This window comes from Syngnathus floridae, chromosome 19 (genome assembly GCF_059516105.1).
Source record: "Syngnathus floridae isolate MCC-2025c chromosome 19, RoL_Sflo_1.0, whole genome shotgun sequence".
In the NCBI taxonomy this organism is placed as follows: domain Eukaryota; kingdom Metazoa; phylum Chordata; class Actinopteri; order Syngnathiformes; family Syngnathidae; genus Syngnathus; species Syngnathus floridae.
In genome coordinates, this window is record NC_142431.1 from 1,723,592 (window position 1) to 1,738,965 (window position 15,374).

A 15,374-nucleotide genomic window follows, 5' to 3' on the forward strand; every position below is an offset into this window, starting at 1 on the left:
AATGAAATGATCTCTCATTTTGTGACGCATTTGTGGTTTGGGGTGCATATATTTAAACATTGACGGGATATATTCTTTATCCTCTGCAAAACGACAGAAATGTCAAAGTATTTGACAAATTTGAATCCCACATTTAAAATCCTAACCTTGTTTGATACTCTTACCTTTTTTTTGAAAGGCCACATTTAAAACCTTGTACCTCATTTAAGACCATAATTTGAAACCGGAACCCTGCAAAGCGCAGAACCAGTTCACAAAGTTGAACTAGAATGAAAGTGGACAACCTTGTGGTGCGTCAGCTTGCGGTCCTCTGCTGCCCTCTGGTGGTGTAAATGAGCACACGACCATGTGCTAAATTAAGAGAGAAAAAAGGGGTTCAGAAAATAATATCAGGCAGGATGCGAGGATCCACTATTTAATTTTGACTAACTAAATAAAAACCATAACCCACATTAAGACATAATATTAAAATCTTCTTTTTATTGTTGATTATACAAGTGTAACAAATATAATTTTTTAAAAAGTCTGCAGCGCATTAATCTCATTTTGAATCCACAAACCTTAATAAAATGTCCAGTGGCTTTTCGGCCACTACCTGATATTTACAAGAATCTTAGTAATAATAATAATATATTTTTTTCCCCCAAAACAAAATCATAAAACATCTGTTCATAATGAAAATATTGCATTAACACAGCAAAAAATAACGGAATGATTCTCCGAAAATGTTCACGTCCCAAGATGTCACAAATTTCAAATATTAACACAATATGAGTCGCGCGTCAAATACAATTTAAAACATCAAATATTTTGGAAAATTCAACGTGTCTTCCAAAACTATCCCAAAGTGCACATTTGTCTCAATTGGAAACTTAGTTTCATTCACTAGTTCAATTCAAGAGTCAAAGGTCATGTCAAATATATTTTACATATGCTCCCAGTCTTGAAATTATTTTGAAGATAAACATGCCGCTGCAAAACAAAGCCTTTTGAAAAAGATTTCTTGGGATCTTTATAAAATCTTGTGTGCGTTGCACTGTTTGAATTTAACTACTGAATGAACCTATTTGCTAAAAGCGTCATTTTTTTAGTTGAAATGTCTTTTTACCCAGTATGTTGTAATATGTTCTATATAAATCAAATTTTAAAAAAAAGTAAAAACAAAGTTTTAAAGTCTAAAATAAAATAAAAAGGTGTGAAACGGAATTCACTTCACATTGGCTGGTACAGTCACACATTGTCATGCTTTACCCTCTGCTGTTTTCGTTTCCGCCCGACTTGATTTGTCTTAGCCATTATTGACGTTCCCTGGAAATGACAAACTTAACACAGCGACAATAATAAATTAACACAACAAATCATGACTATCACAAACTAACAAAAAACTACACAAACTATCACAAATGAACGGTATGAAGGTAATTTAAGTCATCGAAATTTGAACACTGCTCAGGTGATAAAACTGAAAGTTGAAAAAAGTTCTCCTGGTGTTACATCATCAGGTTAACCTCGACTACATTGCAATCGGTTTTAAATCGGCTGCTATTGAGCCTCCCCTCCACTAGGTGTCACTGTTGTACAGAAAATACACGCTCCTATCAAGTGGAGGACATTTGCAAGGTGATTAAGGTGTTGTGGTAACCTGATGTGCACACTGAGATGATTTAATATACAAGCGTGGTTAAGGAAAAAAATTAACTTGCATCTCAAGGCAAAACTGACATTTAGCATTATAAGCGAACTGATTAAAAAGTGATCGTTTGTTTAAACTCTTAAAATTGTATATCTCATCAAATATTTTGGGAAAAAAAAACATGATATGGTCTCTCTATATCACGGCCTTGAACCTTTTGAGGGTCCGGAACATATTCCTTGGCAGCGAAGGCACAAAGATGAAGAGTGACTTTTGAGCGAGGCGGCGCGGGGACACGGCCGGCGACCCAACAAGCATCTGTCAAACCGCAGCGCCGCCGCTGACACAACTTACAAGGACGCGACGATGACTTGCCGCAGCTTCAAGTGGGTCTGACAGCCCTTCTCATGCTGCGGCTGAAGAAGAACATCAAAAACAGAATCGGGCGGCTCGCCGCTTGGCAGAATTATCGGACACAAAGCTCACGCTATGCTCGTCCTAGCCTCACAATGCTACATTGTTGGTTGCAGATTTTTAGCATTAAGTCATACCTCAAATTACAGTTCTTTTTTTTTTTGCTTTTGAAGTGTCTTCCAATGCTACGATGTTGGTTCGAAACTGAAGAAGTGAAAGCTGTCAATAAAAACGCTAAGACGCCGACGATTGCGTCCTCTTGTAAACACGATCACAGGAAGCGACGTCGCTGGGCAGCGAGTGAAAACTTCCCATCTCCGTCTCTTGAAGGCCAAATTAGTCGTTTCCGCGTCAAGGGTGACGTGGCGGCGGCGACGTCGTCCGTCTCGTCATTCTCTCGCCGGCGCTTGAGATGGCGCCCGAGATATCCTGGCCTTTCAACGCTCTTTGAAAAAAGTCATCGCGGGAAGGCAAGAAAAGAAACAGGACCACTTCTGAGAGTACCAAAAAAAACAAAGTAGTACCCGAGAGAAGACGAGACAGACAAAATCGGATCCCGTGAAATGAAGTGTTAAAAAAAAAAGGAATTTTCCAGTCGTGGGAAATTCGAACCTTAGCGGGCTTGCACAAGGTTCCCCAAAGTTGCTCCTACTCCACCTCGTTGGTCCTCTCCGGCGGCTCCTTTCGGATGACGGGCAGGGCGTGAGCCTCCGTGTTGAAGACCCAGTGCTCCAACGAGACGTGCTCGTCGTCGGAGAACAGCAAATACAGATACCTGGCGAGCAACGTCAGCGTCAACAAGATGGATGTTGGCATTTGAAGGCTTCTGAGAGCCACCACAAAGGAGCGCTTGTTTTCTTCTGCGTTGTTCTTACTTGAGCGTCTCGGCCAGGAAGAAGCTCTGCTGCACGTCGTCGTGGTTGGGCGTGGACCCGTAGACGTCCCTGATGCCGCTGTAGCCGCCCTCCACCTTACAGTGCTGCTCCAAGGCCTGCAGGACAGGGGGTCAAAGGTCATTATTGGGCCAATTGAGAATGATTATTTCAATTTGGATTCTAATAGGAATTTTGTCAATGAGGTTAAAGTGACAACAATACCATGACGGCCTCCCAGCCCCACTCCCTGTACTTGGGGTCGTGGGTGAACCTCCACATGTACATGTAGGTCTCGATGACTTCGGGCCGCAGGATGAAATACTTTTCGTTTTGGCGCGTGGCGATGGCCTCCACACCGCCGTCGAAACGGAACGCCTCCGGGCCCAGCTTCAATGCTAATAAAACAATCAATCAATAAATACAGTCTCGGACAGGAAGCGGTTGGCGGTCGAGCACCTGTTCTGGTGTAGGACTCGTGACAGGTCCTGGCGATCTCCGCCGCTTGCTCCATCTGGTGGCCCGTCTTGTCGTCGGGCGCCCCGTCGGCACCCAGCGCCACCATGCCGCCGGCGAAACAGGTCAGGTGACCCATTTTATGCTCCAGAAGGCCCCCCTTCCACTCGGCGATGTACGTGAGGCCGTTGCTCGACTTCCTCATCAGATTGCTCTCGATGGCCTGCAATCAAGTACGTGTAAATTTCAATTTCATTTACTAGACAGATGGGCAAAGTCGGCCATTTTGGTTTGAAGAAAGCTACACGAGGTGAAAATTCGAAAGGTGGCCCCGCGTACGATTACGTTGCTACTGGCCCTTTAAGACGAGCGAGAACTCTGTTGCCTTTCCCCTCGACAAATAAATCACCATTAATCCAGGGGATCAAGGGGGATTATGGGTAAAGCATCTCCTCAAAATTAACGTTGCGTTCAAGATGTGTGTTCGGGTGCTTGTAAATTGTTTGCCGACATTTTTTTCTTCTCGCCACTGCTGCTTCGTAGAAGGATGCGGTCCCCTGATAGCCACATAAACGTGTCTAAGCGTGTGTGACTAGCCAAGCCTATACATGACATCTGTGTGTGTGTACGTAAAGATAAACGTGTGTCAACAATTGGATCATTTCGGTTTCAGTGGGTGTGAGCGTTCGCACAAAGAAGTGAAAAAAATGTGGTTTATGATGTGATCAAGCCAAAGGTGCGCCCATGTGTGTGTGCTACCTGCAGGGCGTCATAATACATCTTCTTGGCCTCCTCGTCAGTCTTGTCGGACATGAGCCAGGCTTTGAGCAGGTACTCGTAAAAGCTGTCACCCAGGCCGCCCACCGACACATGATCTGCAAGCCAAACAAACAGATTAAGCTCCCGGTGGTCGTCACACTCTTCCTCACGCTCGTCTTCCTCATCGGTGCCGCCGGTGTCGTGTCAAAGCGACATCGACGGGGGGGGGGGGGGGGGGGGGGGGGGGGGGGGGTGTGTGTGCGTGTGTGTAGCGGGAGAAGAGGTGTCAGCGAGTGACATGGTAATGATGATGATGATAAGACTGAATGGAAAAAAATAAATAAGTGTTTTGATTTGTTGTCATCTGTCACAGAAAAAGGAATAAAGGCAAGAAACATCAAACAGTTGCTCACCCCCAAAAAAAATTCAAGACCGATTTTTTTTCTTTCCTCTTATCTGAAAAACAACAACAAAACTACTCGCAAAAAAGTCAAGAGAAATCTTAATGTTCTTTTCTGTTTTTTATAAAACTTCTTCCGTTTCAGAGAGTGACAGATGCTCTAAACAGAGCGTGATGGAAATCAGTCGATAAAGCCGGAACGAAAAATACTCTTTTTAAAGGCGTCGCTTGCAGCTGCTACATTGGAGATGACTGCCTCGTAAAGATTTTTTGGGAGACACCCCGAGGTCATAAATTATGCAGCAAATGCATTTTTCACGCCAATTATGTAATGACTTGCTGGAGCCAAATAAGCATTCAAGCTGTTTTTTTTTTTTGAGATTGTTGATGTTTGAAAGTTGCCGTCTGAAGTCAGAATGCAAAAACATTCGATTGTGGTTGTAGAAAATGCGTATTGACTGAGCGGAACGGCCACTAGAGGGCAGTAAAATACAGACAAGCTGTCATATAGTAGAAGAGATTGTTTTTATGTGCAGAGGATAAATATATATATATGCCCGAGAGTAATGTCGGGTTACAAACGCCACAAAAAGCCTCCGAGAGACGAACTCACGTTGACCCCACTGGCCGCTGTTTGGGTTCAGGTAGTTGGGGTACAGTCCCTGAGGTTTATCCAAGCGATTCAGAACTTTGCGGATGTTCATCACCTGTAAACAAAGAGCATCAAGAAATGCTTGCATTTTTGTTAGGCTCTATAAATAAGATCAGATGGGTACCTTCTGAGCAAATTCCGGGTTTCCCGACAGCTTGCTGAGGTGCATGAACTCCAGATGCAGCGTTCCGTACTCGGCCAGGATGCTGCTGCCGCCCGACGCCCACGGCCAGTTGCGACCGATTCCGCTGCGCAGAGATGCATAAAATGCAAATATGTCGATTTGGAGATTTTTTGCCAATTAGAAAATGACGTAGGACGACGCTTCAACGAAACGGTGGAAAATTCCGTTGTGAAAGGCCGCGGTAGCAGCCAGACGGGAGCCGTGTTGAGAACAATGCGAGAAGCGTTTAAGAAGAAGTGGAAGCTAATTAAGAGGCAGCTGTCAAAACATTTCAAGTGTGTAAAAGTGCTCAAGGAAAGACTTTGTTTTACAAAGACCAGATAAAATATTTCTACCTCGGCTGCGGGAGAGTTGAGAGACGAAACAAGCTTGTTATCTCCCTCACACAGTTACCAGGTTCCTTTGACTTTTTTTTTTTTTAACACGGAGAACGACTTAACGTCTGGTAGCTATGGAAGTTTACGCAAAGAAAAAAGGGCAAAAAAAAAATCCCACAGGCAACTAACCTCTCTCACTTCAAAAAAAGGCTTTCAAATGTAATTTTCGGGCTTAAAAGTTCATCGGCCTGGCCGGAAGGTTTGCATTCGTCAGCGTGTGTCGGCTTTCGGGCAATATGAAATGTGCTAGCTTGGAGGTTTATAAGAGAGGAAAGGGGAGGAAAAAAAAATCGGGTTATTTCCTGCCAGCTGTTGGTCATGTTGCCACCATTGGCGAGCATTTTGACGGATCTTTCTAGAGCAAAACACAGAAACACATTCAGCTCCTCTTCCTCCTCGGCCCGCTTAGGGCGAGGAAGAGGGAACATGGCGATGGAGTCACAGTTAGCCGTTTAATTAGAAACTTTAAATCATGGCAGCTGTCCGGCCGGTTTGAGCCCGCGGCCGCCTTGCTCGTCCAAGGGGAGAATTCAACACGTTTTTTGGGAATAGCGATCAATGATCCAAGTGCCCGAAAAAAAAACAAAAAAACCACGCACAACTCAAACGTACAGTATCCGCAGCTTACTAAAAATGTTAATGCAATCAGTTTCTAGCATGTCGTTCAGAAAAAAGATGCTGAAGTGGGTCAGCTGAGATTCTGACACGAGCCCACTCGGCCGCGCTAATGGACCCACTAAGGCCTATTAATCAAACGGCGAGACCCCAAGAGCTTAGCATTGATTGCTTCGGCCTTTGAACCGCAGAAGGAGCACATCTGTCAAATAAAATGACTTTTTTTTTTAACGCAAGCTATTGAGAGGAAGATGAAGAGCGACAGAAAACTGTCCAACTTCATTACATTCGTCGACGCCAACTCAAAACGCAATTAAAGATTCAAGCTGGAACAGAAACGCCTTTTGGCCGAGTTAGCTTTCTGTCGCTACGTCGGGGAAACTTGGAGCTCGTAGAAGATTCAATTTGTGTGTTGGAATAGAAACGCCGTGCCTTTCAAGTTTACATCAAAGTGACGCCAGGACATTGTACAAAAAAAAACAAATTGGGACGCACGCCTGCGAAGCATTCTGGATAGTGGAGCAAAAATATCCAGAACTTGGATTGATTCATAATAACCGGCGCTGAATTGGTGCCAACAGATGCTAACAAGCTCAAAGGTTCTTTGGTCAGCCCGAACGTTCGCGAATGTCAATAGTGTCGATCAGTGGGATTAAGCGGCATTTTTCCTCTCGGTCGGTGCCAATCAATGTTCTCCCAGCGGATCTCTTTCGAGCTTAGCGAGAAGAAGCCGCGGCTCCTGCGGATGGGCTAATTAGCATTGAGCGAAGACACCGTCAATTCTTTTGTTTCTCCTCAAAATGCTTGAAAACAAATCTTCCTGTTCAATTAGCATTCAAATGTTCACGCCGCGCTCGCTAGCTAGCTCGGCCGTGTAAACGCACAGAGGAACTTTATTTGTAACAGCCCATTTCGTCCCATGACGACGGGGATTTTAATTAGCGTCTGATAAACCGCGGCGCCGTCCGCCGTTTACTCTCGGGGGCCCGTGGGGTTGAAAAGAGACAAAATGGAGGACGACTGTTCTCTTCATTATCGGGTGTTGCCGAGAGAAGGCTCGACGGAAATAATAGACGAGAAAACTATTTGGATTTTTTTTTTTTTTTGAAGATTGAGAGCCAGATTATATTGTCTTCTTACCTTTTCAGGTTGAGCAAGGCCCAGGGGATTCCTGTAGGCGTTTTAAAGGCCGGGAGCAGTTTTTCTCCAAGCTCCACCGCTTTTCTGCGGAAAACCTGCGGAGATAAACATCGATTACCTTCTTCACAATGGGCAGATAGAAAGCGACACTTTGAGGCAACTGGAAAGTCGTGAAAAGTATGGCGGTCAGCGAGCCCCTCCCGCCTGGGGGTTCTCGAGCACTGTCATGTCTCCCGTCAGCCTCCATCTGTCATCGCAGAGAATAAACACCAGTGCGAGGCGGGAGATGACTTGCGGCCACGTCGCTCCCCAGAGAAGGCAGCGGCGCTCGCTCTGCGGGAGAGGACCGGCAAAAAACACGAGCCGAGCCGGGTGGCGAGGCTCAAGAGGCCGCTTGTCAACAGCGGAGTGGAAACCCCCACCAGGAAGCAACATCGACTAGTCCGTGCACATTTTTCATGAGAATACAAAAGGGGAATTTTCAGAGTTGGAAGAGGGGGGAGAAAATTCCACGTCAACGGCATCTTACGGAATCTTTTTTTTGTTTTTATTTGAATGACTTCCTGACAGCAACTCGTAAAGGCTTGGTGGCACCGCCGATGCCAAATGACCCCAGTGCGAGCACGCGAGTGTGTAACAAGGCGGCCGAGCCCGCTGATTAATGCCTTTAATAACGCGTGGAGCGCACCGCGGGTGGAATAAAAACACTCGCAGGGACGCACAGGAGTATAATTTCAACACGCCCCGGCGTCCAAGTCTATCACGGAGCAGCTTTAATAAGCCGATGAATTATACAGATGCAGAATAAAGCGAGAGATGCTGCGGTCATTAGGAAAAACTCGTGTTGATCATCACGTTGCGCAAGCGAGGTGCTCGGCCGTTTATTGCTTTGGCGACCTTCAAACGTCGCTCTCCGGCGGCGGTGGGCAAAATGGCCAACTTCCAGAGGGATAAAAAAAGTAGGCTAGGCCGCGCTGTTTCTCCATCAATTATCCGGCAGCCTTTAAAAACGTCCTGCGCGTCTTCTGCTCCATATTCTCTGACCTGAATGACGACGGCGGTCGCAGCTTTTTGTCATCCTCTCGTCTTCTATTTTATTGTTTGGATGCACTTTGAGATGACCTTCTAATCAGAAAGGCCCGGAATAAAGCGTGGCGTTTACGGCCACGTCCTTCTCCAGCCCTTCGAGATCCGCCGGTAGTTTATCACAAGGCCCGTGTTGAAAGTTGATTTCCTGAAGTTGACTTCGAGACTTCACAGTGAGCGTTGCCAACAAAACCACTGGGCGATTTAATTCCCGCCCGGAACGACAGAACAAGCGGAATGGTTGTCACATTTTACGTTTGGCTGGAAAGGAGAAAGCAATCACAGAGTCAATAGCCGAAGACGCGCTGCCCATTTGTAGAGAAGCGGCCATTTTTTCCCCCTCCACTTGTTGGAAACACAGCAACGGATGTAATGGAGCGGCTGAGCCGTGTCGTTTGACGGCTCATTTCACCATTTTGTATTGCTGAGCATTTAGCTTTTATTAGGCGCTGTCTTCAAATACAGGCAAAAAGGGCATTTTTCAGCGCTTTGTTTCACATTATCTGTAAAAAAAAAAAAAAAAAAAAAAAGGAGAATACTCATTAAATCCCACACTGTGCATTTAGTGGAATGTTAGCGACTTGATTTTCTGTGTATTTGTGATCACGACTGGGGGATTTGGAAAGCCGGAGCTCCGGCGGCTTCTAATTTAAGCAACGTGTCAAACGTGGCACGCGTTACCGCCCCGCGAAGCCCAGAATGCACCGAGCCGAGCTGGCTCGGATGCGAGACGCACGCACGCACGCAAAACAGACAGCTTTGAGGATGCTGTTGCTTTGTGCACTGCGTCGGAGACTCTCTCTCGCTCGCTTTTTCGCTCGCCCTCTCTCAGCGGCTTTATTAGGCTCCTTCAGGCCGACGGGTGGCAAGTCGAGCCCAAAAGAGCGTCATAATTAAAAGCTACAAAAGGCGCCTGGTGTGGAACAGTGTCAAGGCTGCACTTGCGTGGAGTCAAGCGCGACTGGGAGATGTTGCACTTCCCGTCGGGGCGACGTTTACCGCTACGGTGAACTCGCCGCCTTTAGCGCTAGCATATGCTCCATATAAATATAGAACGGAAAAAAATAGAGTATGAACAACATGCCATCATTTTTTTTTAGGCGCATTTTGGCGGTGAGAGTACATTTGTACTTGTCAACGTAAATAAATCACGAGCATGGCAAGACGGCAGAAATGCATTCGAGTATTTAAAAACCAATGCAACGGGATGCATTTGACGGCTGACTCAGCGTTTTTCTTTTTAAACACGCCGCTGTTTAGTGGTGAGGATTTGCATTTTAAAAAAAAAAAAAACCCTGCTGCCTCGGTGGAAGAGCGACACTCGGGTGACACGATTTAAGTATTCCCGGGGAGGTGACAAGTGGGCGCTAAGAACGATTTAACAGGCAATTAGAGAGGCGACAATTAACAGGGCGCATAAAAACCGCTGGACTCAAACAATCGTGAATCACAGCTAAACTAAGTTAAGTACTCAAAACCGCAGTAGATGTCACCTGATGGCCAAAGCTTGCAACCCTGAGGGCGGGCCCCGGGGATACCAGCGCTCTTTTCACGCTCCCGAGCGCACATCGGGGCAGATTGCGTCACCTTTACGCCACGTTTGACACCGGCGCTTAAAAGCTAGTCGACTATACGCACACGCTTGACATTTCACGCCAGGAACGAAAGAAGAAAAAGTGTTTTAAGCGGAGCGTTTAGCGGAACAGCTTGGAAATGAGTGCAAAAGGGCCTCGGGGCCAGTACTGATGCTGCAAGTTTTGGAAAACGCACGTGTAGCTTCCATTTACGACTCGAAAAGCAATCAAAATTTAACCGCCAAGATGCTTTGATTACAGTAAAGCCCAACCACTGGTCATGTGACCTCGGCGCAACCCACGACAACGCGCTCAGTCACGCGGCAAATATATTACAGCGATTAAAAAGAAGCGTTTGATATCAACAGCGGCTCGGATTTAAAAGTCCAAACGCAGCTCCTCTTCCGCGTGATTACTTATCCTGAAGCAGATAGATTTAATCTGTCATGACGCTAACAAAGAATTACGAGGACGCGGGCGGATTTGTAATCACACAAATGATTCTTACCTGGATGGTGTTTATTTGGGCGGAGCAAATTGAAATGGAGTCGCTGTGATTTACAGCGCAGGGCTAACCTTTTTGTTGAGGCGATTAATTTTCATTATAATGTTGATCGCGGGTTGCGCGTGGCGTAACAAAGCTGCCAAATGTTAGCAGGCGGCAATAAATACAACAACAACAAGGTTTTGGTGGCAAACTCTTCAAACACTTTGGTCGGGCTCTTATTTATGGACACGGTTGATTTAGTGGTTTGGATCGTTTTCTACTGCCGGGAATTATTAGTATTATTTTTTTAAAACAATCCTTTGGCTGCATGTGTGGTTTACGAGAGGAACTATTAGCAACTCCGGTCCGCCTTTGGCTCACTGGCATATAATCTCATTACATCAGACAGTCGCTGTCGACCCCCCGTGCGGCTCGCAACTACTCGGACAACGAGATTAGCGGCAACTCGATGCTGGCGGCGTTCGAATTAGCTTGTGCGATGCCGGATGGCGTGAAGATGCGCTACGCTTCTTAATCCCGCCGCTTGATGATCAAGGCAAATTCTCCTTGTGGTCGGGATGGATTTGATATGAACTGGGTGAACTCGGACAACGAGATTAGGGGGAAAATTGATGCTCACGGCCGCTACCTTTAAATTGTGTGCGGGGGAGTTAATCTTTCTTAAAGCTAAGCTTCCCTGATCGCTGCTATAAACTCATTTAGAAAGACAACCTAACAACACTCGAGGTATATATTCTTTATCCTCAGCGAACAGGACTCGCAGCAGTTGTTAAAAGTCTTTGCTATTTTTTTTCACGAGCGTATTATATCGCGCCCCGGTGGCCAAGCTGTGCACACCAGATGCCACAATAAATTGCGCCCATATTCTCCCCTTGTTTTCCGCTTCCCGACTATGTTGTAAAGAAGGCGGACTTAACGTGACATCCTACTGGCCTGACGCATCACGCTCCGCTTCCTAATCTTCCTCCGATTTCACTCTGGTGCCCAGGACAGATTTGACCATCTGAGAGGAGATTAAGAAAGATATGCAGCAAATTAATTGTCGACGCTTCCTGCAAGGAATCCTCATTTGGATGCACACACACATTTGTGTGTGTGTGTTGAAGGCTCGCTGATGGCGGCCGGTGCCAGGGGGCTTGTATTTCCCCACCGCCACCCGGCAGCAAAGCCAATTTTCCCCGGTGAGTGAATGGGATTTCCTGAGGACCGGAGATAGAAGCCGTCTATCGGCTGGCGCTGGTCCGGAGGGGGCAGCTTGTAGACCGGGCCCACCCGGCCGGCGTCGCCACAGTGGCCGGCTTTGTGTCGGCTGCCTGCTCTCTTTCAATTACAGATTCGATTTTTAAAAAAAAAAATATTCGCATGAACGATTTAATGCGATGTGGAAGCTGTAGACTACATTTAGGTTGGCTAACAAAATAAAACATTTCCGCCGAGCTCAGGAACTCGGGACACTCGGTCGCGCTTCTTCTCGCCGGGTAAATGTCATTTGTGACGCGTGTCATGGATTTGCCGTTTTTTTGAATCCTCGGCGTGACTTCCAAGAAAAGTGCAAGTCATTGTACGATTACGGTTGCTGAGCTTCGGCTGGCAGGGTGCTGCCACGTATTGTTTTTATTGAATTTGGTCTTCTGAAGAGTGGTAGGCAATTTCCCTTGATAAATAAACAATCTATTTTTCTGTAAATGCTGCACTGCGCAGCACGAGGGGGGGGGAGTGAGTTTCATTTCTACAAAGGCGGAAATGCGGCGCATCGTTTAGTCAGATCATTTGAAATGATTTCAAGTGGGAAAATGGAGTTCCTATAAAAGTAAATTGAGTTGCAAGTATAGTTATGGAGTTAAGTAATCCATTTACAAATTGCAAAAATAAAAAAAAATGTCGAAGATAAAAATGAGAGGGTAGAAACAAAATGAGTTAAGCCTTCCCACGATACAAGGGAAGAAATTGAGGAGTCAGCAAAAAGCGTGTATTTTCAAATTCGATTTGTAATATTAATTTGTGCCCAATACAGATCCTTGTGGGACACCGTAACTCATTATTCACTCTGATTATCTCATTTCAAATCCAATCATTTGATTTAATAACATTCCGGCAAGCTACGAAAAGAAAAAAAAAGATGTTTTGGACTGGCTGGAGTTAAATGAATCTGTGTTCGCCTCATCCTTAACTTGATGCCACTGCACTCAATTTGTTTTCCAACACCAGCCACAATTTGGTCTGTGCTAAAATCAATGCTAAAATCCTTGTTTTCCTTTCTTTTTTTCGTTTTCTCCATTACCCCATCGAACAAAGAAAGTGACACTCCGAAGAACCCCCCCCAAACAAGCTGACATCTCTTTTCGTGTAGTTTCCCAAAGTCGTGTTGAATCACAGCAGTCTGCGGGGGAATAAACTCGCATTTTATGAGGTTTTTTTTTTTTTGGTCACTGCGCTTCCCTCGCTGATTTCTACCTCCCCCCCTCCTGTAAAACTGTTTTATCACGGCGACTATCAGGACGTCTTCACTCCCTCCCTCGCTCTCTCTCTCCATCATCTGAGTCACTTGCCAAGAGCGGGCCGGGCTGTCTCGCGTCAAGGTTTTTAGGGTGATTGCTTCTTATTTGTGCTTTCCACACACCGCTTGCTGTTCTGTACCTGCCAGTATTTTCCGGTTCTTGCCCTTTGGAGCTCATCTTTCCCTCCCTTGGCATTGATGCATTTGCGCTTCGTGACTTACAGCGTGATGAATATGCGCAAAAAAAAAAAAAAAAAGAAGGCAGGCGGCAAAATAATGTCTTTGTACTGTCTTGTTAGCGCTGTCACACAAGCTTTTGTTAGCTTGTGGGGTGGATCTAAAATTGGGAAGCTAGCTTATGCCAAGTTATCCTTCAACTGCAGGCTAACATTAACGCTGTGTCGGGAATAAAATCTGACTGGGACAAAGCCTGGGGGCAGAAACAAAGCTTTTAATAGTGATTAGGGAAAATACTTTTGCTTCAAAGACAAGTGACCCAGATTGTGTTTACGGCGAGACAAAAAAAAAACCTTGAGGCAAGGAAAAGTTTCGGCAAATAAGCTGAGAGGCATTTCAGCCTCCTTTTACCTAAAAGTAATATCGTGTCCTTCTTATTTTGATCCCAGCAATTTAAACTTAAACTTTAAGCTAATGGCTAAGCTAACAAATAGAGTCAATACTCACATCTTTATTCCGAGGGATAGAAATTGTATTTATAATGAGTCACAAAATTAGCAGGATATTTTGCACTTTGAGTCACCAAACTGTTGAAAATCAAATTCGACATCAAGTCCCAATCTCACGAGCGTCGGTAACCTTTGAAACACTTTTAATCTATTCTCCCACCTTTTTCTATTGTGAATATGTCAGAGTCGTTAGCCGCGTGCTAACCGCCATTAGGAGCCACTCCGCCGAGTGACCTTCACCGGCGGCGAAGGCCACCAATCAGCCGAGGAGCCGGACTCATAAGAAGGGAGGCGTGCGATGACTTTCGAGTGCCGCGTATTGATTGACTCATTTAAAAAAAGAAAGAAAAAAAGAAAAAGGCGTTTATGAGCGAGCGCCGAGGAGGGATAACGAGTGTCACAGTTTGCTCCCGCCGCGAGCGGGGGGGGCCATTACGCATTCAAATCATCCGCTACCTGCACAGATTCCCGTCAAGAGCTTTTTGTCCTCCTTTCTGTGTGCCAATCAAGCCGGCTGGCTTTTTAAAGCACGCTGATGATTATTAATGTTATTCATCGCCCGATGTCGACGTGCAGATGTGGGTCGCGTGCTCTTGTTGAAAGTCTAAATTTATACTTTTCACAGCACTTCTAAAACATCCTTTTCTTCTACATCAGGCAGAATTTTACGTTGCGTACGCCCCGCGTGAGGACTTCTTAGATAATGCGCAAACAACAAGATTTATTTTTACGAGCTCACTCAAAGCTTTTTTACAAGCTGCGCCGACGCTAACATCGCAGCCATTGTCTTTTATTCATTTTTCAGCGCGCGTGAACAAATGAGCGACGAGACGCAACAAAAGCGCTAAAAGACGCTTGTTGACTTGTAATTGGTTCCGCTCTCGGATACAATTTCCCCTCAAAGGAAATAAACGTGAATCCAAATAATCAGTCCAAAGGTCTTAAAACGTTTATGAGTCCAATTTGGTAAGATTCCAACCATAAATGTTTGAATAGATATGAAGATATGAAGTATTAATCGCTAAACTGTTGCCATATTTTGGTGAAGCAAGAAAATCGTTTTGTTGTCATTTTTTTCCGATCGATTCTTTTTTATTTCGAGTCATTGGGCCATCGCGTTGTACCCCGACGCTTATTTTTCTGTGATCGTAGCCTTGCACTAGAAAAAGGATGCATCAAAGGGCTTGGTAAATCTTATGTAAATCATTCCCATCCTGCAATATATTTTTCAAGAAGCAAGGAAAAAAAAAAAAAAAAAAAAAACTCTGCAAGGCCGCATAAAAAAAAAAGGGGAAGGAGGAATGAAGCAACAATAACAACGGCCACATTTTGAATTTCCGGCTGGCGAATTTGACGCACGCACCGACGCTCTCGGTGAACATTTTTGCAGCTAATGAAGGAGAAGACGAAGTGAGGCCTCGCTCGCTCGCCGAAGACACGAAACGCAGCTTAAAGGCAGAACAACATTGACAATCAGGGTTGCAGTCAAATCTCTGGCGAGTTAGCCTCATTTTTTTTGGA

The 15,374-nt window shown here is 45.4% G+C and overlaps 1 protein-coding gene across 1 annotated transcript in view; it reads right to left on the reverse strand.

Moving 5' to 3' along the window:
- Nucleotides 1–460: 460 nt before the first annotated feature.
- Nucleotides 461–15,374, reverse strand: part of man1a1 (mannosidase, alpha, class 1A, member 1) — a 29,157-nt gene continuing 14,243 nt past the window's right edge. The window contains exons 5-12 of the mRNA XM_088362260.1: nucleotides 7,503–7,597; nucleotides 5,311–5,434; nucleotides 5,148–5,241; nucleotides 4,135–4,250; nucleotides 3,379–3,598; nucleotides 3,145–3,317; nucleotides 2,923–3,038; nucleotides 461–2,822 (exon numbers count right to left, since the gene is read on the reverse strand). Of these exons, the coding sequence (XP_088218386.1) occupies nucleotides 2,696–2,822; nucleotides 2,923–3,038; nucleotides 3,145–3,317; nucleotides 3,379–3,598; nucleotides 4,135–4,250; nucleotides 5,148–5,241; nucleotides 5,311–5,434; nucleotides 7,503–7,597 (1,065 nt within the window). The 3' untranslated portion in view covers nucleotides 461–2,695. The remainder of the gene's footprint in view (nucleotides 2,823–2,922; nucleotides 3,039–3,144; nucleotides 3,318–3,378; nucleotides 3,599–4,134; nucleotides 4,251–5,147; nucleotides 5,242–5,310; nucleotides 5,435–7,502; nucleotides 7,598–15,374) is intronic.